The 24,488-nt window shown below is 51.9% G+C and overlaps 1 protein-coding gene across 1 annotated transcript; it reads left to right on the top strand.

Moving 5' to 3' along the window:
• The first annotated feature begins 1,537 nt into the window (after window positions 1–1,537).
• Window positions 1,538–6,024, top strand: VCPKMT (valosin containing protein lysine methyltransferase). Its single transcript, XM_061462466.1, has 6 exons — window positions 1,538–1,788; window positions 2,048–2,158; window positions 2,370–2,442; window positions 3,357–3,476; window positions 4,917–5,021; window positions 5,593–6,024. The coding sequence occupies exons 1-6, from the start codon at window positions 1,577–1,579 to the stop codon at window positions 5,605–5,607; spliced, it is 636 nt and encodes a 211-aa protein (XP_061318450.1). The 5' UTR covers window positions 1,538–1,576; the 3' UTR covers window positions 5,608–6,024.
• The last annotated feature ends 18,464 nt before the right edge of the window (window positions 6,025–24,488 follow it).

Genomic DNA, 24,488 nt, shown 5'->3' with positions numbered 1-24,488 from the left:
GGATGATTCATAAAAGGGACCTTGTTTATGGATAGCTTACCACACAATTAAACTGTCCTCCAAGCATAACAGGAGCTGGAAAATAAAGAACCATTCCAAGGCAGGGCAGCAGAAGTGATGCCAGCGGCATGAAATACGGTGGGTACACCAACACACGTTCCCAAAGTAACTGGCTGTGGAAGTGGTCAAATGCAGTCAGATTCTCACCAGTGTGGTTCCAGGGAATGCTGAGAGCAATAAATTAACATTACAGTTGCTATATAATTAGAGGGGTAGATAAAAAGTGTGTGGGGGAAAATGCTAGAGGGGGAAAATATGAAATTGCTGGGTTTGAAGTTGGCTTGTGTGGGAAAAGGCAGTTCCCTCGGAAAAGTGCAGATAAAGAGATGGAATGAAAAAAGAAACCTCTTTCTAGCTGTTTTCAGTGGCCTTGTTTTGAGTTACTGACTTTAGCATTTCCCCCTGCTCTGGAGGCAGACAGATTAACTTCTTTGGGTGCTATGACATAGCTGTAGCAGATCAAAACCAAAAAGGGACAAAAGGAACCACGTTTTGTTTCTTTTCGTTTGGTTGGGGTTGTTTTGGTGTTTTTGGGGGGGAGGTATGTTCTCCACACATTTACTCAATATTCACAAACACCCTGAAGTCTGAATATACAATTTGGAATCCTTAGTGAACACAGTAACTCCTCCCTGCGGGAGCAAGCATTAGTAAGAAATGCTAAGAAGTAATAGTAATAAACATGTCCAAGGAAAAAAAACAGAAGTCTTTACAATTAAAGATGTTGATGCTCTGCCAATTCGTATTCAGCTGCCTTTTTAAAACCTTTCTGGAAGCTTAAGTATTGGATGAGGGTCTACAACCCCCATGAGTTCTGGCAATCCTCTGGCTGGTGGGACTGCATGCTCACAGTGCTTGCAGGCTGCACGTAACAACTTGTGAAGTAGCTTTTGAACCGCTGGGTGTTAATTTTCAGCCAGTTTACACGTGGAAAGTTTTCTTCACAGCATTTTCCACTGGCTGGAGTTTAATCATAGAATGACAGAATGGTTCAGGCTGGAAGGGAGCTTAAAGCTCATCCACTTCCAACCCTGCCACGGTAGGGACACCTTCCACGAGACCAGGCTGCCCGTGTCAGCTTCTCGTCTGATGGGCTGGATCGGGAGGGTCTGACTGGCGGCCAGGCGAGCTCCTGCACGCCGTTTCCAAACGGCGGTTTCTCACCTCTGAGGGAAGCCTGACTGCGTGGCAAGTGAACAGTAGAACTACGTTCTTCTGTCAGACACGGGTAGTGCAGGGTATGCTTTCATGTAGTTAACAGCTTACAGGACGGCGGGGACGGAGGGCAGCGGTTTGCACGTGTGCCATGTAAACTATAGGGACCCGTGCTACCTGAAGGCGCAGCTGCCCGTACGTGCGGAGGGGCAGCGGCTGCGCAGCGCAGAGCCCCTCGCAGGCACCGGGACACCAGGGCTGTGAGGAGGAGCCGCCATTTCCTCGCGCCGCGGCTACGGCGGGAGCGGCGCGCGCGGGACGGCCCCGGGAGGCGGGTCCGCGCCGCCTCAAAGCCGCGGCCATGGCGGGCTTCGTGCGGGAGCTGGAGCGGCGGGGCGGGCCGGCGCTGCGGCTGGAGCAGCGGGCGGCGGGCGGCGTGGGCTGCGTCGTGTGGGACGCCGCGCTGGTGCTCGCCAAGTTCCTGGAGACCGGTGCCTGCCCCCTCGCCCGCCGCCACGTCCTCGAGCTGGGCGCCGGCACCGGCGCCGTTGGCATCATGGCAGCGACGTTGGGGTGAGCGGAGCCAGCCGGGAGCTACGAGCGGCTACGGCCGCTCCGCTCCGGTCCGCGGCCGGCCTGCGCGCGGTCCAGGCAGGGACAGCGCTGGCTGCCGGGAAGGGGCAGGTCCCTCCTGTTTGCCCGCCTCGTAGCCCTCTTGATAGCGTTACCTACGTGAAACGTATGAATTCTTGCAAAACCAGCGTTATCCTGTGTGTGTGCGCGCTGTGGTGAGGGGCCCGGGGCGTAACCGTGTGCGTGTGTGTGTTAACAGGGCGAATGTGACAGTTACCGACCTTGAGGAGCTGCAGGAGCTGTTGATGGTTAATATAGAGAACAACAAACATCTGGTCACAGGGTCAGTCCGAGCCAAGGTACTGAAATGGTTTGTATGATCCTTTTAACGTTTCTGTTCAGCTTTAACAGCGTGCCTGCTCCTGCTTTGTTAAATTGCCAGATATATTGGAAACACTGCTGTAAAAGGGGAGCTGGGTATAAGAACATAGTAGTAAAGTTCATGTTCAGTCCTGTAGTATCGTGCGTTGCATCATTTCTGAAGCTTGTTTTCACCTTTTTGTTTTCTCTCTACTTTTCAGGGGTGAAGATGTAACAGAATTTCAGCCTCCCCCTGATTATATACTAATGGCTGATTGCATTTACTATGAGGAGGTAAATGAGGAGTTTGCAAAGCCCCTATACAAAACTTCCTTGGGAAGGGCATAGGTTCAGGCTGAGAAGTGTTCAAATCACTATAGTGCTTGCATCTTGATCCCCATGGTTAGAGGAATACATAGAACATGGCTGGAAAAGGCGTTTTTAAGAGATTCAAAGTCATTGGAAATTCACCTGGAGACTTTGCTTAAAAAAAAAAAGAAAACAATATTTGCGCCTTCCCGCCTCCCCCCTTTTTTTTTTAGCACTGGGAATGAAGTGGTAAGGAAAACATTGTGACTGATAGTTATGAGCTGTTTATTGGTAAATTAAGCTGAAAAGTGCTGTGTCTGCACTGTTTGGGTTCTCCTTATGCTTCCCTTGGGAAGGCAAAAGGAGAAATCATGCTCCAGCTAAGCGGTTATTGTAGTCTGCTCAGCTGGAGCTCTATAGGATGTGCATAGAGAGCTAACAGAAGTTGCAAGAAAAGGGAGAAGACCTAAAGACCACCATGTCCCAGTGCCCTTTCAGTGGTGTTACTGCTGGCTCCCTGCATGTTGGTCCTGTAACGCAGTGGTCTGGATCTGAGCCACGTTTCAAGAACAGTTGAGAAAATTTCCTATATTGAAGCACGCAAAGAAATGGGTATTGTTGTGTGCCTCGAGGAAATACCCACTCAGCAGTGTGGGATGGTTTTGGCTTTGATGCTAGTTCAGTTCTCTTGGTCAGTCTGCGAAACTCCTGTGCAGCCTCCCTTTCTCCTCTGCTTTTCAGCTTGCCCCCATGTTCTTTTTGTCCCAGTTAAAGGACTAAAAATAAGTCCCTGAAAAGCAAAGCTGGAAAGTTCTCTCTTGGGTGAAGATTTTCTCTAGTTAGAGACAGTAAAATGAACTTGAAATCTAAGTGTGAAATACTTAACCTCTCTTGGGCAGTCATTAGAACCATTACTGAAGACACTGAAAGATCTTACTGGCCCCGATACGTGCATCTTGTGCTGTTACGAACAGAGGACTATGGGAAAGAATCCTGAAATTGAGAGAAAATACTTTGAGGTAAGTGTTTTTAACATGTGCTTTTTGAACGTTAGGGAGATAGCTGGGACACAGGAGGTCTTTGTATTAGATAAGCTGAACATCAGTGGCAGTTGCTACATACACAGATTCAGGTTGACTGCACAAAGTAGAGTTTGTAGTGGGAGAGACTCGTTTTTCTTGAGATGGGGTAGGAAATTCAGATGGTGACTTTTGAAGTTATTCTCCAATTTACCAGTAGAAACTTTCTAGATACTTACTGAGCTTTCCTTCCCTTAAAAGATAGCGCTAACCCCTCTTGCCTTACTAATCTTAACTGTATTGATGTTTTTGATCCAGGCAGCTGGACTTGCACAGCTTGTTAAAAGTGTGTCTAGCTCATGAGACCTTCCACATCTGCAAAAGGGCCACCATACTTGAGGCAATACCTGTGGTTGTCTTGATGTTACCAGGGGTTAGTGGGAGCATTAAAAATTAGTCTGGTGAAAATTTGTTTTCTTTTGGCATTTTCCATTGAAAGCAGAGGGAAAAATACAGGTAAAGTGTTCCAGAGTTGCTCAGGAGCTCAGGACTCTGCTAGGCAGTATAGCTGCTCTGTAAGAGATTTTCTCCTCCTGAGAGAACATTAATAAGTGATATAATTCAGTGGTCCAGCTGTATCTTCTGTGCAGGTAAGTAACAGCTGAATCCCTTCTACAGCTGTGGGGATGATGGTCAGTGCAGGATTTAATTCTGCACCTGTGAAGTCTGCAGAAAAGCAGCCCTTGTGCAGGAGCAATGGATTGTACATAGTAATAATACTACTACAAAAAAAGGGGAAGGGCAAGAATTCCAGGGTGATTTGCATGTGTTACTAACAGCACCTCTTTGATAATCAGCCATGCCTCAAATTCGTGGGACCTGACTGTGAGGAGGGTTGCTATAATTGAGATCAGCTCTGAGGAGGTGCCACTCCCACAATAAACTCAATAGGTGTAGTTGTTTCGGGATGATGGTTGCTTTCTTGTAATTTATTTCATTCCTTAGCTTGCCAGGGTTCAGGCAAGTTAATCTGAGCACACTGCAGAGTTGACACTCGGGTTTTTCAGCCTTTTTTCTCTCCCTCCCCTCCAGTTGAGAATGTTGGCAGAGGCAGGTGCTGTGGTTTGGCTTAGCACTTTGCAGACTGGAGGAAGTAGAATATTTTATCATGAGCTTTTAGATTTTTCTTAAATGTTGCAATGTGTCTGTAGCTTTGAATTGGTGCTGGAATAATTAAACAAGAGTAAATGTGCTGCACCGTGGGAAAATAGCTTGCACTTTTGTGGAGGCCTTCAGTGGAACGGTCTGAGCATAGTGGTTCCAGCCTCTGAAGGCTTCTTGCCCTTGTGCAGGTGTATTGGACTTCTTTAACTGAACGTGCTTAGTTCAAAAGGGCAGTCAGTGTCATCTCAATTGGTTTGTGTGTTCTCTGATAACCAGCTGCTTCAGTTGGACTTTGAGCTGGAAAAAATTCCCCTGGATAAGCACGATGAGGAGTATCGCAGCGAAGACATTCACATCATGAATATCCACAGGAAGCAAATGGTAGGTTTACTTAACTGGCGCAGCGAATGCTGTCAGGAATCCGCAGAGCTGCTGTTTACTTGGCGTAGTGTAAGCGTTCCAGGGGTGAAGCTCTAAACTGACTGTGAAATACCATTAGGGACCCTGTGAAACAGCAGACCAGAACTGTGCTGGGACAAAGGGGCTCCTTTGTTCTGAAACCCAGTGTTCTGCCAGGTGCCAGCCTCTGTCTTCAGAAGGACCATCTTTGAGCTGTGCACTGACTTTCTTCTTTGCTTCAACGCTGTAGTGAGTTGGAATCTCAAAACTGGAGTTTGGAGGCACTGAAGTAATAAAAATATGCCTACTGCTGCTTTTAGTGCAGTGTGCTCTGCTGTAGAGCGTCTCCCCAAAACCAGTCTCTAGAGGTGGTACTTGGCATCTGTCAGTGTTGGTTAGATCTGGTTTTGGTTAATTGATGAAGCAGTTATGCATGAAGAAAATACTTCGCTTGTTATGCTGATACAACGTGTGAGTCCAGTGCTTTAACAAAAATGGGCTGCTTAAAAATCCTTTTTTTTTTTTTTTTTTTTTTTTTAACATCTCGTCATAGAATATTCCATCATGAGATCTTTGACCACAGTATCTCTCCTCTGGCAGCTGGTAGAGATCTGGAGAGGAGGGTGTAGAATAACACCACAAAGAGACTGTTTCCAGTGTGGTTTGTGACTCATCTACTAAAAACGGCTTCTTGATGGTGGACTTGGTGTGAGACACCAGAAGAAGTGGGCTTATTAGACGAGACCACTGACAGCGCCTTCCAGGAGGACAGATGTGAGCCGCTCATGTCTGCGGGCCGAGGAAGGCAGAAACAGAACTCAGAGCAGCACTGGGCGTGTGTTCTGGTTACCTCTGCTTGTTGGAGCAGCGGATGGCTTGCCAAGTGCTCACAGAGCGGATCTGAGGACACCGCTCCAAAGTCTCTGCAAGGAGAAAACTGAGCAGGCTCACTCACACAGCCACTCAATAAACCTTTTGCACTTCAGATGGGTTGGATGGTGGTTTCTGTGTCGTGCTAGCGTTGCAGATGTCCTGGGAGTCTCGCTGGGGCTGTCCTGGTGGTGGACACTGCACAGATACAACATGCAGATGGTCTGTGTGCAAGATTGCTCTGCCTTTTGGTCTCATGTGTGCTTTTCTGGTATAAGAATTTGCAGTGTTAAAAGTTTGACACCTTCAAACGATTCTGGTGAGCGGGTTTGTTGTTGCTGCTGTTCCTCACCAAGCTGCCTCCTGTGCAGTCATGGCTTTGAGATTTAATTTCAAAAGAAACCTCACTTCTGCTCTGTAGTGGAAGCGGCTGTGGCTGCTGGCGCCATCCCAAAGCACTGGGAAAGCAGGTCTGCTGTGACAAAGGTGCTGCTCAACATGGATTGTAAACGGCCTGTTACAGTTCCTTATTGTTGCTGTGTAAAGCATGAGTGGTCCCTACTGCAGAGACCTGAGTATTGAAGCTAAATCTGCTGGGTTTTCTCAAAACCTTGGCTGCTGGTGTTTGGGGAGCTTTGTTCGCAGGCACCCCGGTGCTTTCTGGACTCGCCCTGAGCTTGAGCTCCTGTTATCTCCAGTTCTTGTAAAGTTTGCACTTCATAAAACACTGTCCTGGCTTGCAAAGCACAGCAGTGATGATTAGTGAATGCATGGCAAAGCAAGAGTGCAATTTGTCGTAACCGCATGCATTATTTGTTAACTTGTTATGAAAAGAATGTCTTAATTAACCAGTGGCCTGCAGGAAGATATTTACTGGTGTGTTTACACCAGCATGGCTTCCCCAGTGGAAACTGTAGTTCAACAGAGTTGTCCAGAGGTGCACTGTAAGGACAGTGTGAGAACAGTGCTGTTTTCTGGTGGCATTTTCCTGCAGGGCAGCCTCTTTTGCTGACCCCAGGCCCCCAGGAGGAGAGAGTAGAGCTGCTCAGCTTGGAGCTGGGGTGGAATCCCAGTGGTGGTGGGGATGATGTGCCAGAGCCCAAAAGGAATGGTGTCCCCCTAGGGAGCATGCTGCCCTCCTTGGGGCCCAGTATGATCAGGGGGAACAGCATTACCCGCAGGTTTGGTGCTGGTGAAATAATTGTGTTTTATCTGTGGGTGTGGAATTTCAGCACTTCCTTTTCAGGAGAAAAAAGGGAGGAAGTTGTGCTTTTCTCTTCCCCACACGCAGCTGCTGGAGGCTTCTCCGTGCCCTCAGCTTCATGCCTGTAGTGCTCAAGTTGTGAATGTCATGGGGTGAGAGGGACCTTCCAGGGAGAGCTGTGTCCCATCACCCGCTACACCATCTCCCTGTCACCGCCTGCACCTGCTGCGAGGCGGGTTGTAAAACCCAACCACTGCTGCTGCGTCTGTGAAGAGGAAACCACCATTAAACGGGGGGGGGGGGGGGGGGAGGTCAGATGGCTGCTGCCTCTGCATCTTGTCCCTGCAACCAACAGATGAAACTGCTGCTTTTTTTTTGGGGGGGGGGGGGGGCGGGGGCGGGGGCAGGAAATGGGCTTTTGGGAAGGGAGTTGGGATCCTCCTGCAGCTCCACAGTGACTGGGGAGTGCCTGTAGGGCCAGTGGCTTCCATGGCATGGGTGTCCCCACTCTTAATCAGGAGCAGGTGCATCCTCATGGAAAACAGGATGCAAAGTCCTTCTTGCCACCTCACAAGTCCTCTTCGTCACTGTTGGCTTTTTGTCCTGTCCCTGCCCCCCTGGGGAGAGCATATGTTGGCATTGCTCCCATAAACACAGGGCCTCTTCGGTGGAGTTTGGCTGTGGTGCCTGGCAGTGCTCATGCACGGGTTTGCCATTTGCCAGTGTTGGGCTCTGCCCTTGGGGCACAACAGAGAACAACAACTAACTCCTGTCCACACCAGCCCAAATCTGCCCCAGCTTTCTCTACATAGGAGAGCTTATCACTCCCCTGGCTCTAACGGGCATGCAGCCACCTCCAAGCTGGCTGCTGCAGGAGCCAGCAGTGACGAAGCTGCAGTGTCTGAGCTGTGTACCTATTCTCTGCATCACCTTGCCACAATTTCATTACAGAAGAGAGACCCGCAAATCTCCTGGTGCTGCAGCTGTGGGAGCTGGTTTGGTGCCACCAGTTACGGACAGAGACATTTTGGAGACCAGGCCATTTGCAGAATATCACATCTAAATAATGGATCATTTTCTGGAATAATTTCAACACCAGCTGGAATGATGGGAAGCTGCTATGTGGGGTGTGCAGGTCATGGGTGGTTTCCACAGGAGAGCTGTGAAGTTCATGTGTGGGGTGGCATCGCCTGGCGCAGGGGTCAGACAGCAGCCTTGATGGGTGGTTCATTCCTGCCTGGTGGTAGGTGGCACCGGTATCTCAGCGATGCCAGTGGCGGTGCCCTTGTCCTGTGGTCGCACTGGGGCTTTGTGGGGGTCCTTACTCTTTGCTATGACAACCGGCATAGCTTTTCACTCCCATTTACATCAGCAGTGAGGGTGCCTGGCTGCAGCCAGGGATTGAGCATGGTATTTAATGCCAGCTCAGCACCAGCTGCATAAATCGCTGATGGCTCTTGTCGCAATATTAGTCACAACACAGCTCGGAAACCTGCAGGACCTCAGGAGGTTCACCCTTGATACTGTGATTACTTTTCATTCTTTCCTAGGGAAAGAATGGGGCACAGGACAGCTACTTCAGAGTCTGCCAGTGTCTGGATCTGGCCATCCACAGATGGTTCCCGTGTGTCCCCCGGCACTGCTGCATAGCCCATTGGGACTGTGTCAGGCCAGGGCCTGTGACCGCATATCCCATGGGGCTGGTAGCTTCAGTTGGGAAAGTCTCTCCTCTGCAGCTCTAGAATAATTTTCTGTGGCATGTAATCCTGGACAAACAGATTTTCCTCTTAGAAGATGATACTTGTTGCCTGCAGCGTTAAGAGATAGTGTTAGAAAAGGCTTTTTATTATAGCAGATCTGCCCTTGCTTCCACTGACTGCAGCGAGTCTTGGTAAATGGGCAAATAGCCCAGTTAAACTGTGCCTCTGGTTCATTTCGAGGGAGCAGATGCCCAAGCCTGCAGCTGATCTCCTGAGCCTCCACTGAGGAGCTGCTGCAAATGGCACAGCAACACCATAACTCGCCCACTTGGCAACAGGAGATTATATGCGGGGACTCCCATCCCCACTTGCACCTCCGGGTCCCTGAGAGGTGAATGTGCCCACTGAAGGAGGGAGATGAGGAGCAAATGATGCCAGTTTGTACATGCCCTGCCTGGGGAAAAAACAAACAAACCAAACTAATGAGAACCCAACCAAACTAACAATTTGGTCTGGTTTCTGCTAAAGGGCTGGGCAAGGCTCCCTGGGGACTGTGGCAGGCACAGCACCAGTGGGGGACCATAATGCTGGCAGGGAGGACACAAATGGAAACTGCCAGCCTCCTTAGCAGCATTTCAGTCCCCAGGTGCTTTGCCAGCCTGACCTGGAGGTGCTCCTCAGTGATGCCAATGTGGCTTCTTGACCAGGCACACGCTGCAGGCACAATCCCATGGGTGGCAGGGGAGGGTTCCATTGCTGCTGTGCACTTTTGTGGCTGATGGCATGTGGGATGCAGGGAGCGGGATCGCAGCCTTCGCCTCTCCCCACCTCCTCAAAAGGTGTTGGTTCAATCTGCTGAGAGCTTGCTGCTAGTGCAGTGCCCCATCACTCTAGGAGCGGGGAACCTGTGGTCCAACAGTTACCTCCTTTCACATCCTGAAATGAAAAAAGAAAGTTCATTTTCTGCTGCTGAACACCCAGTGAGGTTTTTGTCAACAGAGGCCCGTTCCTATGCTGGTGCACAGCCGTGGTTTTCAGCCAGGAGCCCTAGTGTTAGGGCACTCCCAGCCTTGGGGGTGACCCAGGACCTCAGTAGGGTGATGGTGCAGGTGGTCTGTGCTGGCATGCATGTTCAGTGGCTTCTTTGTAGGATCAACTCCTCCCAGCCACTGTCCCGTGGGAAGGAAGATACCAATGATGCAAAGATGCCAAAGGGTGGCTGCAAATCTGGCTAATGTTTTCTTGGCCTTCTGAGGCATTTCTGGAAGATGCATCTCACTGCCCTTTGGGATGGATGGCTGAGGTTTGCCATGGGAGGTTTCTCCTGTCACTGCAAGCTGTGAGACCCATGGGCTGAGGCTGTGTGGCCACCCAGCAACACCTTTGTCTTCATGCCTATAATTAGTATATGCCAATTATTTTTGCCCCCAGGAGCTCTGATGTGGGAAGTGGGGGCAGCCAAGGGCTTATTGGGATGATGTGGAATGAGTGGCAGTTACGGGCTTCTGCTTTGGCTTGGTTATTTCTTTATTCCTCTTGCACTTCCAAGTTTGCTTTGGTTTCTTAATTTATTTTATTTTACAAAAAGGAAAAGGCTGTGTAAGGGAGAAGACAAGCAGTGGGGGGAGGGAGGTGGGGATGCCTTGGGAAGCAGCCGGGCTGTAGGCACGTATTGCTGAGCCAGGATGTGGTCCCTGGTACCCTGCCAGCGCTGGCTGGGAAGCGCAGGCAGCCCCACACTGGTGGCCAGTCCAGCTGCTGGCAGGACAGGGAGGATGTGTGGCACAGCCTTTGCTGTGTGAGCTGCCATGAGTTCACTTGTTTCCTGACAGAGAGAGCTCTGGATGTTCAGCCTGGAGAAGAGCAGGCTCCAGGGAGACCTTAAAGCAATTCCAGTGCCTAAAGGGACTGATAAGGAAGCTGGAGAGGTACTTTTTACAAGGACACCTAGTGACTGGACAAGGGGGAATGGCTTCAAGCTGAAAGAATGTAGATTTAGATTAGATACTAGGAAGAAGTTCTTCCCTGTGAGGGTGGTGAGGCACTGGCACAGGTTGCCCAGAGAAACTGTGGCTGCTCCATCCCTGGCAGTGTTCAAGGCCAGGTTGGACGGGGCTTGGAGCAACCTGGTCTAGTGGAAGGTGTCCCTGCCCGTGGCAGGGGGTTGGAACTGGATAATCTTGAAGGTCCCTTCCAACATGAACCATTCTGTGATTCTCCCTCTCACCATGACCAGGCAGACAAAAGCCACGTTTCTTCCCACTGCTTCTGTGCCCTGTCCCAGAGGAGGTTCTGCTCACAACGATGCAGCACTTGGTGGCCTTGAGGCCCTATCCTGTTTGTCCCTGTCCCTGCTGAGCCCATGCTTCCCATTGTGTGCAAAAGCTCTGACTCATCATCTCAAGGCCAGGGCCGAGCTGCTGTGCTCCAGTGCGATCCTGGGTGCATTTCAGCGGCAGCCACTGGTTCACTGGTGTTTCTCTTCCCCTCCATGGCAGCAGGAATCAGCCACTTCTCCTGCCTCTCTGACCGGTCTCCAAAGCCCAGCCCTCCTCCAGTTCAGCATCAGCAGAATCCTGGCCCAAGGTCCTTGGTGCAGGGGGTTATTTACCTCTGGCTGGGACCTGTGCTGCCCCAGGCAGAAAAAGTGCAGTTGTGTCCCTGATGGGGATGGATATCACCCCAGGCAGGCTGGCTTACTATATGTACCCTTGCCCACATGCTGGGACCAGTTTTTGTGCCCATGCGGATGCACAAGCCCATTCCCAATGCAGGCTCTGAACCTGGTCTGAAGCCATGGATGAAGTCATCAGTGACAGTTTTCTGCATGTGATTTGGTGGCAGCGGTATGTTTTGCTCCCCCTGCACAGGCTGGAAGTGCAGGCTTAACCCAGCCGATGCGTGGTGGCCTCTGAGGGCTGGCAAGGCCATGTGGAAGTACGTTGTCCACACGTCCCTGTGGATTCCCAAGCTCCAGCCACCCTTGGTGAGTGTGGATCCAGTAAGATGCCTTAAATAAAAGCAAAACAGAGAAATAACCAAGGGCAAGCTGCACTGAGCATTGCCCCAAAAGGGAAATCACCACTGCCATGCCTAGTGAGGCATCCTGGAGGAGCTTCGAACTCTATCTCCTGCTGATACCTGACCATCTACCACTCAAACCCAGGGCAAGGTATGAGTTCATGAGCAAGACTTCATCAGGCAGGGGTAAATCTGGCAGCCAGGCATGCAGCAGGGAGGAAGCAGCTCTGAAAAGCCACATTTGAGGAAGCAGCATCTCCCTGCACACCCGTGCCCTGGGGCTGCTGCCACCTCCATCCCCCTTTCTGGGCTTCCAAAACCCTCCCTGTGGTAACATCCGTGGCAGAGAACCATGTACCCCAGCTGCTGCTTCACTGTGCCAAGTATGTTCAAGGGTGCTGAATGCAGCATGGCTGGTCTTGGGGCAGTGCCTCACTTTTTTGGGGTATGGATCACTCTTGGGGGGCAGTATGGGTTTAGGGGTTGCTTCCTGCCTTCACTCACAGCCTTTTCCACTGCACACAAGGGCCTTGAAGCCAGGTGGGATTGGATGGCAGGTGCCATGAGCCCCATGGGAGCTGGGAAGTCCCCATGATTCCCATCCCCATTGCCCACACCGTGGCTTCACTCCTGCAGGTTCAGTGCTTCCTGGCCCAGGAACTTCCCAGGTTGGCATCACACCCATTTGCTTGGCCAGCCCCATTTAGGTACCCAATTTCCTTTTGCTTTGGATGCAAAGAAAGAGTTAAGCAGCTACAGGCTCATGTGGATTTGGGCCAGATATTTAAAGATCCACGGCTGGGAAAGGAAAGGGGAGGTGTGATACTCTCCAAACACTCCCCACAAACACCTCGGAGGCTCCCGCTGCCGGCACCATCCCCACGTTCCCAGCAGCGGCTGGTGGGGGAGAGGCAGAAAATGCCTTTCTCCTATTTTTAGCTCTTCAGCGGTGTCATTATAATAATCTGGGATTGGCAAATGTTGCTGTGCAAAATTGCCCAGCAAGGCAAAACTCAAAATGTAAAGGTATGATGCCAGTAAAGGTATGATGGGGATGAATAGGAAACATGCTGTTGTGGTCAAACAAGAGCTGCCTGGGGAGGGCAGGTGGTGATGGGGACAAGCCATACTGAAGTGACACAGAGCAATTTAATAGACATGTCCTTAATAAAATCCCGGGAGAACAGGGTTTTAATAGAGACAAGTCTCCTCCCAGGGTGGGTTATCCAGGCCAGTGGGACATGCTCAGCCTTGTAGCAGCACTGGGGACACTTTTGCAGCCTTGCCAATGAAGCCACCAGGCTCCTTGCCCTTGCAAATGCCCCTCTAGAGCCTGGCATGCCAGGAATTAAATAAACTGGAAAGGGCTGAGCATTATATGAAGAGCTGAGCTTAAGAGGGGAGCTCAGCAAGGCCTTGTCAGCAAACAGCCTCCTGCTCAAGTGGGACAAAACTGGTAGAAATTACACCCAGAAACACACCCCTCTGAGCCAGAGCTCGTGCAGGAGCCATGGCTGTGCAGGCAGAGCAACTCCATCCCGCATGGCTCTCCTGCCCTTGTCCTCCTTTGCCCCTTGGACAATTTGGCAAAGCCCAAAGCTAAACATTAGCTCAAGTCTTGGAGCAGCTGCCGATGGCCAATGCGTTGCCCTCAGTATCCCCTGGCCAGGTCAAACCTCGTCCCCTTGGACTCAGCCTCCACCTCCATCCATTTCTCCACTTGATTTAAGGTGCTGCCTGGCCGCCTGGGGCCAATCACCATTTATGCACCTTTCCCCCTGTATATGTCTCCTCAGTGGCACATCCCTGGTGGTCCCCACCAAACCCCCTTCCCAGTGCTGTGCTGCCTGTGTGCCTTACAGTTCCCCTTGGACTGCTCCTCCTTTCTGTCCCATGAGCTTCATCCATCTCAAAAACACCTGTTTTCACATCCCCATCTTGCAGCTTCAGTTCATTCATATCTTTGCCCCGGCAAAGGCTGTAAATACAAACATTTGGGCTGTTTCTTTGGCTGCACCCAGTTCCTGGTGGGGTTCATTGGGGCTGTCTTGAATTTGTGGTATCTATCTCCATCAGTTTTGCAAATTAGATTGTGGGAAAAGCTGTCAGCCGGGTTGGAGAGCACCCTTCCTTCCTGCCCCCAGCTATCCACCATGCCAGGTCAGAGGAGCACCAGAGCATCTTCCTCCTCAAGCAGACGTGAAACAGAGCTCAGGGGCTTGTGGTGAACCCTGTGCAAATGGCTCTCAGGTCTCAGAGGCCGAGTCGGACCCGCGTGAGTGTGATGGCTGCTGTACTGCTGCTGTTTGAAGTGGCCCCTTGGAAGATGGTGCTGTGGACAATCCATCTGGGAAAATGGGGGAAAAGAGACACCCCCGAGCAAAGTAATGGCCACAAATTCCCTCCCATGTGCCAGGGGCTATGCCTTGCCCAGACACACCTCCTGGCAATCAGAAGGTAATTCTGGGGAGGAATAAACCTCAGTAAAGAGCAGGTTGGCTCCTCTCCAGCCCCAGGGGTGCTGTGCCAGTCCTAAGGGACCCTGCACAGGGTCCCCATGCGTTGCCAGCTCTGAACACCCACCAGGCCAGGAGGGCAGAGTGTTATCATTGCACAGTTAATAGGATTTGCCTGCTGCAACAGAAGGGCGAGGTATTAGGGCACAGGGGAGGAATTACTGGGGGGTGGGAGCTGCCTGGGGGATTATTGGTGGGGGCTGAGGATGGTCTTTGATGGTGTATTCAGGATGGTTGGTGTAATCGCTTGTCACAGCATCACGGGTGGCCCTCAGGGATGGAAGCCAGGGGCCATGGGGTTTATCCCTCCATGGATAAACCTCCAGGCTCTGCTCTGGCTGAGGGCTCCGTGCCAGGGATGCAGGATGCTACAGGAACCTTTGTATCTTCATACAAAGCTGTTCTGTGTGACGCCAAGTGATGGGAAGGGGCAGTGTCCCCCACTGTTGTACTCCCCGAACAGATCAGCAGCTCCTGAAACCCACCCAATAGCTGCTAGTGAACAATGGAGTTGCCCTTTCCTGGTCATGTCCTGAGGTGTTTAACAGCAGCCAGACATATCCGACGTGCAGCTCTTTTTGAGCCTGTTTAGCTGCCGGTGTTGACCCACAGGGTCAGATCCTGCCCCTCCTGGGACCCAGGCTCTCTAAAGCAGACGGGGACCCCTGTGCAAGGCAGAGAGGGGAGCAGCTCTTGGGAACGAGCTATGCCTTTTTCCGTTTTTTGCTGACTAAGAGCAGCTCAGAGGTTCCCGGGATGGCGGTGGGGGTGACCCAAAAATGCCCCAAAAGGGGACTGTGGATGCTGGTTCCAGCCCCACACAGGAAGAAGGGCATCACAGGGGGCTCCTCCAATACCCCTGCCCTGCCGTAAAACTGCCAGAGCAGCGGAAACGCCTCATTTTCATGGATATGAGTGGGAAATGAGCTCCCAATATATCCCCTGGACAGTGGCTATCCTGCTGCTAAGCTTGCAGGGGACCCGCTGGGACAGCCCAGCCTGGGTGAGCATGCAGCACCCTGGACTCGGGCTTTGTCCAGCGCGCTGCACACAAACACCCAGTTAGTGTTAAAATAGTCACACTCCCCCCCCCCCCCCCCCAACCAAATAGCTGCTGCAGTTTTCGATGTGTTGCATGGTTAAGCTCCCCCCGAGCTGTGCCAGAGGGGGCTGCGCACAGTCACCCATCGTTAACAGCGGCTGTTTCATTTCCTCTTGTGCAAAGCAGGGGATTTGCTCCATGATGGGCATCAGATGAGATAAAGTTACCTGAGGAAAGCAAATGCCCTGAGCCATGGCATGGGGGACCCGAGACCCCTGGGGCTGTTTTGGGGTTTGCCATGGAGCAGGGAGACAACGGGCAGCCACCTGCCCTGACACCCACGGTGCATCCCTCAGCAGGAGCATGGCAGTGCCAGCACTTGGGGTTTTTTGGGCAATGCCAGGCTTGGGGGGGACACAGCTTTGCTGCTGGTCAGCCAGGAGTGGATAAACCAGCTGGAGCATGGCTGCTCATCCAGAAAAATGGAATTCAGGAGAAGCTGGTGGAGCTGAGAGTGCGTAGGATGGTAACTGGAAGGCACCAAGTCACCTCCATGCTCAGTCTGTCTGGGGCCACCCAGCCTGTCCCCTGAAAGGAAGCATCAGTTAGGCAAGTTCAACATGTTGCGCAGCGACAGGGAATCCCAGGAGCAAATCCCAGGGACTCATTGGTGCTGCGTGAGCCAGGCCAGCCCATGCCACCGGTCACCCCTCACCCCCATGGGGCTCCGCTGCCCTCTCCCACCAGACACATCCTCCTGTACTGATTTTGGGAATCTGGAGAGAGAGCACAGCTTGCCCCTGCTGCCGCTGTCCTGCTGCCCTGGGGCGGCAAAGCTGCTGCTGGGAGGAGAAGCTGCAGCCAGAACATCATGTGAGATCCAAACTTGTCTGCGGGGGGGGGGGATCCAGGGATCTGCTCGGGACAGCCCAAGTCGTGCAGGGCAAGTCTGAGCAGTCTGGGAACAGGTAATTCCTGCCGCACCTCATGGCGGGGCTTACGGGCGTAGCTGCTGGGGCATGCACACCATGAGAGCACCAGCGGGATGGGTGAAACCCTGCGGCTCCCAGCCGGCTTCAGCCATAAGAAAAGGAGAACGAGGGGCAGAGGGGATGAGGGGGAAGCGGAGGTGCCCCTTGTGCCCGTTGCTGGCTTGCTCCAGGTGCTGGGCAAAGCGAACACCATGGCACGGCGTTGCATGTGGCTGGCACAGCACGGGAGTAGCGGGCAGAGGGGAGGTGCAGGTGCTGGCATGCCCAGGGATGGCCAGGAAGCCTCAAGAAATCTCCTTTTACACTTAAATCCCCAGTTTGTGGCCGAGCCCCAATGTCAGCGGTGTTCAGCAAAGCTGAGAACATGATTCACCAGGGGCAAACCCGGGCACTCCCATAGGGACTGGGCTACAGCACATGGCTGTGGTGTCATACGCTGGCGTGCACCAGGCACAGGGGCTGTTTTCAGCCTGACAAATGGCTTTTGGCAACAGGGTTTGGACTGTATCGGAACATGGGAGAGCAGCAGAGCTTTGCGCTGAGGAAAGCGGCGCTCGGCGTCCACAGTGCAGGAGTTAATTGGTTTTCTTTATACTAATTGCGAGGGGAAGTGAAGAATGTCCTTAATTAATTGGAGGGCAAATCAGCCGTGCAGAACAGGCTCGATTTATCAACACATGCACAAAAATGCAGCTCTCACCCTTGCCATAATAGTGGGGAAGCGCAGGGCATTCCACCCATCCACCCAAAAAAACACCGGGATGCCCTCCTCAGGGACATTTGCCCGTGAACGGGCCCTCTCTGAACATTCCTACAGGGAAAATTAAGACTCAGAGCAATGTGTGCTGGGTTTTAAAAGCCTCATGGGAAGGTCTGGTTGCAAGGGATGGTTGGCAGCACCTTGGACTTTCAGAGCCCTGATAGGGTAACGGGGTCTGATGGGTCCCATCTTGAGGCATCCTGTATATGAGGCATCTTGTATAAGACCCAACCCTGAGCCCTGGGAAGGAAACTTTTCCAAAGAAAATTTCTCCTGCACAAATCAGCTGGTTTGGGGAAGAAAAGTACTTGTGGCCAGCCCTGGGAGTCCGTACCCACTGAGCCCATCTCTGGATGGGCCTTTCCATAGCCCCCCCCCTGTTTTGCAGGGACAGGGAGAGCCCTGTGAGCCCATTGGCTTCACAGCAAGAAAGTGACATTTGGGAGCGTAGAGGGGCTTTGGAAAGACCTCAATGTCTGCCTCCACAGCTGCTCCCAGAGGGGAATTCGGATGTTTTCTCCTCTTCCGCTTCCAAGCCCAAAACATCCCTGCTGGGGCGGCTGGTTACACAGGTCAAGAAAAGCCATGGAAGTATGAAAATCATATTGAAAAGAGCTGAAACTTAATTAGGTCACATCCTTTAAAAGCAGCTTGTGATCTGGCAATGCAAATCACAGCCTGCCTTCGTGCACACACCCAGGCTGGTGAAACCCTTGGCGCCATCAGCCGATCCTTGTGCTGAAGCTGGGGTTTGCTCCTGAGCTCAACGTCTTCCTGCCCCTGGTCACAGCCTGCCCTGGGTCCCTGGGCATGGGGAGTTTGCAGAGCCACATCCCGCAGGTGCTACAGGCACGGCTGGCCTTGCTTTTGGTTTTGCTGCATGTTACGTGTAAGACACAGTTGAGAGATAAAAGAAGGGAAGATGTGGGGTGGGACACGGGTGGCAGTGCAGGATGGGGCATCTCCATGCCTGTGCAGGCTCCAGGTGGGAAATGGGGGCTTGTTGATACCCCATTAAATCAATGCTCCTGCAGCAACCTCAGCTGAGAAAGGAGAATAATTTGCAGCCTTGCAGACTGAGGCTCTCTCTGGAAAATATGATGGCGATTAATGAGGAAAGCATGCCGCTGTGATTTCCCGCCAAAGCCGAACAGCTGGGATAAAAATCAGGAAAACTTGGTATCCCTCTGGTTTGCTGTGTGGAAACCCTCCGCACTGTGTTTTGGGGTGTCAGCCTGGCTGTCCATGGCATCCCACCCAGGACTGCAGTGCGGGTGATGCTCCTTGGCACCAGGGCCAAAGTCAGCCATGGGGTCAGTGCTGCCGTTCCCAGCAGAGCTTTCCCAAGGAGCAGATGGGCACTGTCAGCCCCGAGTGTGGGATGTGGGTCAGTATTGACCCCATTGTTAATCTACACCCGCTGGCGTTGCGTGGGCACCATTGAGTGAGGAGCGGTGCGATTGCAGGCACTGATGTTTGCTCTTTGGTTTGCAGCGCTGAGATTTGATACACACTCCCCACACAGAAGGGCTCTGTGCCAGGGCTGGTCCGTGCATCACAGCACCCTTCTGTTGCGGGAAAACCGGATGTTTTTACACAACAGGCTGTCCAGGAGACTGTACACACAATGTGTGTAAAACCATGGGGAGAGCTCAGAGCTGCCTCCGTGTAGGACCCCTTAGGGTTTCTCAGGATCCCCCATATTTCTCATTGTCACCAGGATCGAACAATTCTCCACTTCCAACTTTTCAGACTCTGGAAGACAGAAGGAAAACCTTCTCCCAACCCCACCAAAAACTTTTCCACCAGATACCTGTGATCCGGCCTCCAACGACCCCACTTTGGGAGTGTTAGATATTTGTAGACATACACGTGTTTTTAGGTCTTGGTTTGGGAGGAGAAAGCAGGGTCATGGCTATATTGCTTGGCAACAGATTTCCTGCCAAGACAAAAACCACCAAACCATCAACCCAAACCCAAGCGTTCTACATAATTCAGTGGAAAGGCCTTCAGGCAACGCCCTGCAAATGCTGTTGGGCAGACAGAGCTGTGAGAGCTTTTTGGGGGGCATATTTGGGGAAGAGAAGGGCTGCTGCTGAGAAGACATAGCTTCTGAGGTCGGGGGTGCTTCCAAGGATCCACACTCACGTAAAAAAAGGCAGAAGTGCCCAGATCCAATGCCTGGGAATACCACAAACCCAATAAGGTTGGCATGTCTGCCCAAAATAAAACCACCCAACAGCACCAGAAGCCACCTCAGAGCCCTTTTTCCTTTCCATGACCTCCCCAGAAGCCATCTAGCAGCATAAAGAGGCTTTAGTTTAGGCAAAAAAATGGGGTGCTGTGGCTTGAGTGCAAAAGTTTTGCCCTAGATTAAAACACCATGTCCATACAGGCCTCAGGTTTGGGAAGTCTGTGCAGGACCAGGCTGAGCTCTGCAGTCCTTGCTCACAAACATCCCCATCTCCTCTGTGGTCTGAGCAAGCGCCAGGTTCTCTGCAGACACCAGCAGTGGTTAAACATCCCAAGAAGGGGATGCTTTTAGCTGGGCATCCTTCAAGCACCAATATATATAAACCTTTGCAATTTAAGCTCGCAGCAGTCATTTGGGTTTTTTTGTTCTCGAAACATGCAAAGGCAAAAGCAGAAAACAGCATTTTTGCTGTTCTCATGTTTGCATGTTGCTGCCAGCAGGACTTTACACTGGGAGATATGAATATAAAAACCAGACAGACACCCACTGCAGGAGCAGGTACAGAAGGGGGTCCCCCCTGCTGCGTCTCTGCCCTGCTGCTGATTTTCCCAGCCACTCTGCTCTGGTTTCATTTGTCCCCGCAGAGACCGGGTTGGGTGTGGGATACACACATGGAGACCTCTGATACACCTTTTGGCAACAGCGATGCTGTGGTGCTGGGCCGGGGCACAGTGGCTGTCTTCAGCAGTGTGGAGCAGGGGGTGGGTGAACTCACCCCATGTGCAGAATTAGATTTAGATCTAATTTAGATCTACATTTAAAGGTAGTTTGGATCCAGCACTGTGCTTGACCATGGCCCCACACATGGAACACAGCCAAGTTGAGTGTGTTAGATGTTGGCTCTGCTACAGCAACATCATCTCGTTCTTTTTTCCAAGAGCTCCAAGCTGACAAAGCAGCTGGCGTGGAAAGATGCTCGGGGAGCTCCACTGCACTGGATCAGGGGGAAAGAGCTGCTGGTCCCCCTGCTCCTCCAGCCCAGCTGGCACTTCCCAGCCACATTTTGGTAGGAGGGAGAGGGCAGCACAGATCCCACCAAAGCCAATAGAGAGGTCTTGGACCTGTTGGGGGATGACAAACCCCAATCTGGAACTTGGACCAGGAGCCTGCAAATCAATGTGCCACGCACAACCTCCTTCTAGCACAGACAAGGTCATTGCCAGGATAAGCAATGCCAGCACAGCTGTAGTCTGGATTTCCTGGTGTCTTTGGGAGGCAACTTCACTTCTAGTATTAATTGCTTTCTTAATTACTATTGTCACCCTCCGCACCCTTCCACAGTGTCTCGCAGGGAGCACTGAATGACATGCTTATTTGCAACACTGGATCACCTAGGGGTTTTTTTCAACCCCGTTTATTTATTAGCCAACATTACCTTCCAAGCCAACCGGGTTTAATATTTTTGTTCCAGTTGGCAAAGATTTTATTGACCGTGGAGAGGCAGAAATCTCTGCTGTGCACCCATGATGCAGGCAGAGACGCTGAGGTTGGGACGGAGCAGCCCATCGCCTGCCAGATCGCCGTCCCACGTCCAAAGGGGAAGCGGCAACCTGAGCATCATTTTTTCCTTCATGCTGCTCGCGAAAGCCTCTCTGTTGGCACTTAACTTACTCCAGACACACACTGTATATGCACATACATTCCTTGGCCATGCGATCAGACCGGAAAAGATTGCATTGAGCCCAAGAACCGCTGCAGAAGGAGGCTGGGGAAAAGCTGTGCGTTATCCAACGCGAGAGCGCTGCAGCCTCCAGAAAAGCTGCAGTCAACACTTTTTTTTTAGGAGACATGGTGCTAAAAGAGGAACCGCTGAGGGACGCACGGTTGGGAAGGCCTGGATGGGGGGGGGGGGGGGGGAAGTGCTTTTAGTTCAGCAAAATCCTCCCCCTTCTTGCAAATCTCTGCAGAAGGACTTTGTGCACCACGAGGGCTCCTCCCAGGATCCTGCTCTAAGAGCACTATCAAGATGCCCCCGAGCCAGCTTCTCCCACAAGCCTGGACTTTATTAGTCACCCTTCCGCTGCTGGCCATCATGACTGAGATGCAAAGAACTGGCACAGCTTCAGTGCCGCTCAGCCAAAGGGTGGCTGAGAGCACCTCACCCAGCCAGGGCTTGCTCCTTCCCAGGGCCAGGTCAGCAGGGCAGCATCTGAACCATATCCCAGGTCTGAACAGTAACTGGATCCAGGCACCATCCTCGGACTTGTGCCCCACCACATACTGGGGCAGGGTGGGGTTTCTGGAGGGCTGCATCCCAAAGAGCAGCCTCACAGGGAGAGCTTTGCTCTGGCTCCTCAAGCCTCGTGATCCAGCTTCCACTTCCCCCAAGTCTGCATTGCACAGGCTCAACCACCCCACACTCCCAAAGCAGCCCCAGACCCTGACCACCACGGCTTCCGTCAATGCTGAGGTGGCTGAGCAACAGCGTCAGTGCTCCAAGCACTGAGTGCTTCGGCATGGATGTGGTGAGCTCTGCACTGTGCTCTGAGCATCGTTGGAGCAGGATCAGACCCTTGGCACAGGTGCTGGTGGGAGCAGTAGCTGTGGCAGGAGCAGGGCTGACCCTCTCCCTGACCAGTGCAGGGCCTTCGTGCTAAAGCAGCTTCCCCTCTGAGCAGTGCTGCTCTGGGGCATTAAGCGCATCAGTCACTCTCTGGTGCTGCACCAGCATTTGCATAATTTCAATTATGTTTCCAAAATGAGGAACAGGCTCTGACAACAACTGCTCTGCAGTACCTTGAAATATCAGAGACCATGGAAAATCTTTGTCTCGGACCTGATGGCCCTGCAAGTGCCTTCCGCTGGCACAAACTCAAAGGTGTCATTGCAGTATGGGAAAGGTTGCAGCAACCCAGGTTTTGACATTGAAACCAATGGAAATAATCACATTTGAAGAAGAGAGCCTCCCTCCAGGGACTGCTCTGCCTCTCTGCCCAGTGCTGTCCCATCCCCACCATTCTCCATGCAGCCCTCATCCCGTCCCCCATCCCCTGCCTCCCCCAGGAGCATCCCAGCTACCACAGCTTCTGCCTTTCCCTATTTTCTCCTACACCTGTAGACAAAAGAAAACCATGGCTGATGGAACCAGCTGTGCCTCCCTCCTATTTCCCTGTATCTGCCATTGATGTGTTGAGACATCACTGCCTATGAGAAGGGTGCAACAGGGTATTTATTCTTCATTAGTCACCTCACCCTCCCTATCTGTCATCTGCAAGCGCCCTGGCTTGAACTGCAGGTTTGGAAGCAGGCTGGTTCATACCCACGCGCTGCGGCGTGGCTGTCCTGGAGCCTTTCTTGGTGCTGCAGCACATGTTTTTGTCAACCTGGGGATGCTGTGGAGTTGACAGATGTTAAACACAACTTCAGATCGGATGCCTTAAGTAGCGCCTTTCTTTCAAGGTGGTCACTGGGAGGTGGGTCATTGCTCAGGAGTAAGCCTGCTTGCCACAGGCCTCCTCTCCAAACTACAGGTAACCGGCAGCAAAACATTCTGGGTCTCAGTGTTAAGCAGCCTCTGGTTCATTAGCAATCCAAGAGAGGAGGAAGCTGCGAGCTTTGGAGCAGAGACGTCAATTCATAAAACCCTCAAGTGTTAGGAAGCTCCAGTTTTTCCAAATGCCCAAAAGCAGCTCAGCTGCTGAATAATGCATCAGGCTGCCGAAAGTTGACAAACACCGGGTAGAACAAGTTAATCCACAGATCCTGCTCGGATGCCAGCATTCCTTCAGCGTCAATGTGATTAACCAGTTTCACTACTTGGAGCATTTTCAGGAGGACCAAGAGCAGCAGCAGAAGCTGCTGGAGAGCCTGGAAGAAGGGAAGGAGAAGCTGTGGAGCCCCTTCTCCCCCAAGGCACGCCCATGGCACAGTGGGGCTGGGGGGACACCAGCATGGTAGAGAGGCAACTACAAGCAATAGCATGCAGTGTGTTGGAGCAAGAGGTTTCAGGCTATGACCTGGAGGCCTTGGGTAAGGGAAACCCACTGGCAATTTCAAACAAGGTAGGAAAGCTTCAGCTCACCCTCATGGGATGATGCAGCCCCCTTCATAAATCTTTAATAAGGTCCAAGAAGGAAACAAAAGCTGGGAAGCTTTGGTAGTGTATCAAGGAGAAGATGCAGAAGATCATTTCTTCATTAGGTATCAAACAAACTGGTAAGGCAGGAGCAGAGATCCTGGAATTTCAGCTGCAAGACTGCAGACAGCATTACTTAAGGGGGAATGTACCACTGCCTGGTCTGAAATATTTCCATCCCACCCTTAAGAGAGCCAGAAAGCTGCAGCAAAGGTGGCCAGAAGCAGGTGCAAGGCAGAAAGGTGACTTTGCAGCAGCAGGAAGCTGGCAGGAGCAGCCCTGGAGCATCACCAGTACTCAGACAACAGCATTCCAGCCCAGCTGATGGTGACCCTGGCTCACACACACCACATGCTCAAGATGTTTGGAGGCAATGGCTGTAGGACTTTGAATTCATTAACTAGTCCAAGGTTGTAAGATGAGCCACAGCGAGATCCAGGAACAGTTCGTTGGCAGCAATTCAATGCCTTCCACAATGAAGAGCTGGACGCCAGCTACTTTCACATCAGACCTTGCTGAGCTTGGCTTGTCCTTCCACAAGCAGGTGCTGGGGAAGCTTGTCCCAAACCTTTCTATCAGGCATCAAAAAGAAATCAAGCACACCAGCAGCGTCTGTCCCGCTGCTGCTCCTCACCTTCCCCTTGAAGTGCTTTTGGTGCTGATGTGAAAACCAGTCCAGTGCAGGTTATTGCAGTCGAAACAACCCTTGTGATCAAAAATATGAGTATCTATGTGATATATAGGATGTAATTTGAATATTTAAACATGATGCAATTTGAACAGACAAACTCGTTTTGGAGAGAAAGGTAGAGCCAAATCACTTCTTTGCTTGCAAAAACTTCCTGCTCTACAGTGAAAGGCAGGCACTGGGTTTGGTTACAGTTAGGGCAGCAGATTGAAAGCCACAAGTATGCGATAGGAAAAGCTTCCTGGAGAGCTGGGTCAGTTCCAGACTAATCTAGCCCCTGTGGGGAAAGGGCATTCTGGCAGATGTTAAGCTAATGGGATAACTGCA

The sequence above is a fragment of the Pezoporus flaviventris genome, unplaced genomic scaffold, assembly GCF_033815535.1.
Source record: "Pezoporus flaviventris isolate CSIRO_AGI_PZ_B2104156 unplaced genomic scaffold, CSIRO_AGI_Pfla_v1 ptg000035l, whole genome shotgun sequence".
Classification (NCBI taxonomy): Eukaryota; Metazoa; Chordata; class Aves; order Psittaciformes; family Psittacidae; genus Pezoporus; species Pezoporus flaviventris.
Note: the sequence above shows the minus strand (reverse complement) of the source record. Positions and strands in the feature narration are given on the sequence as shown.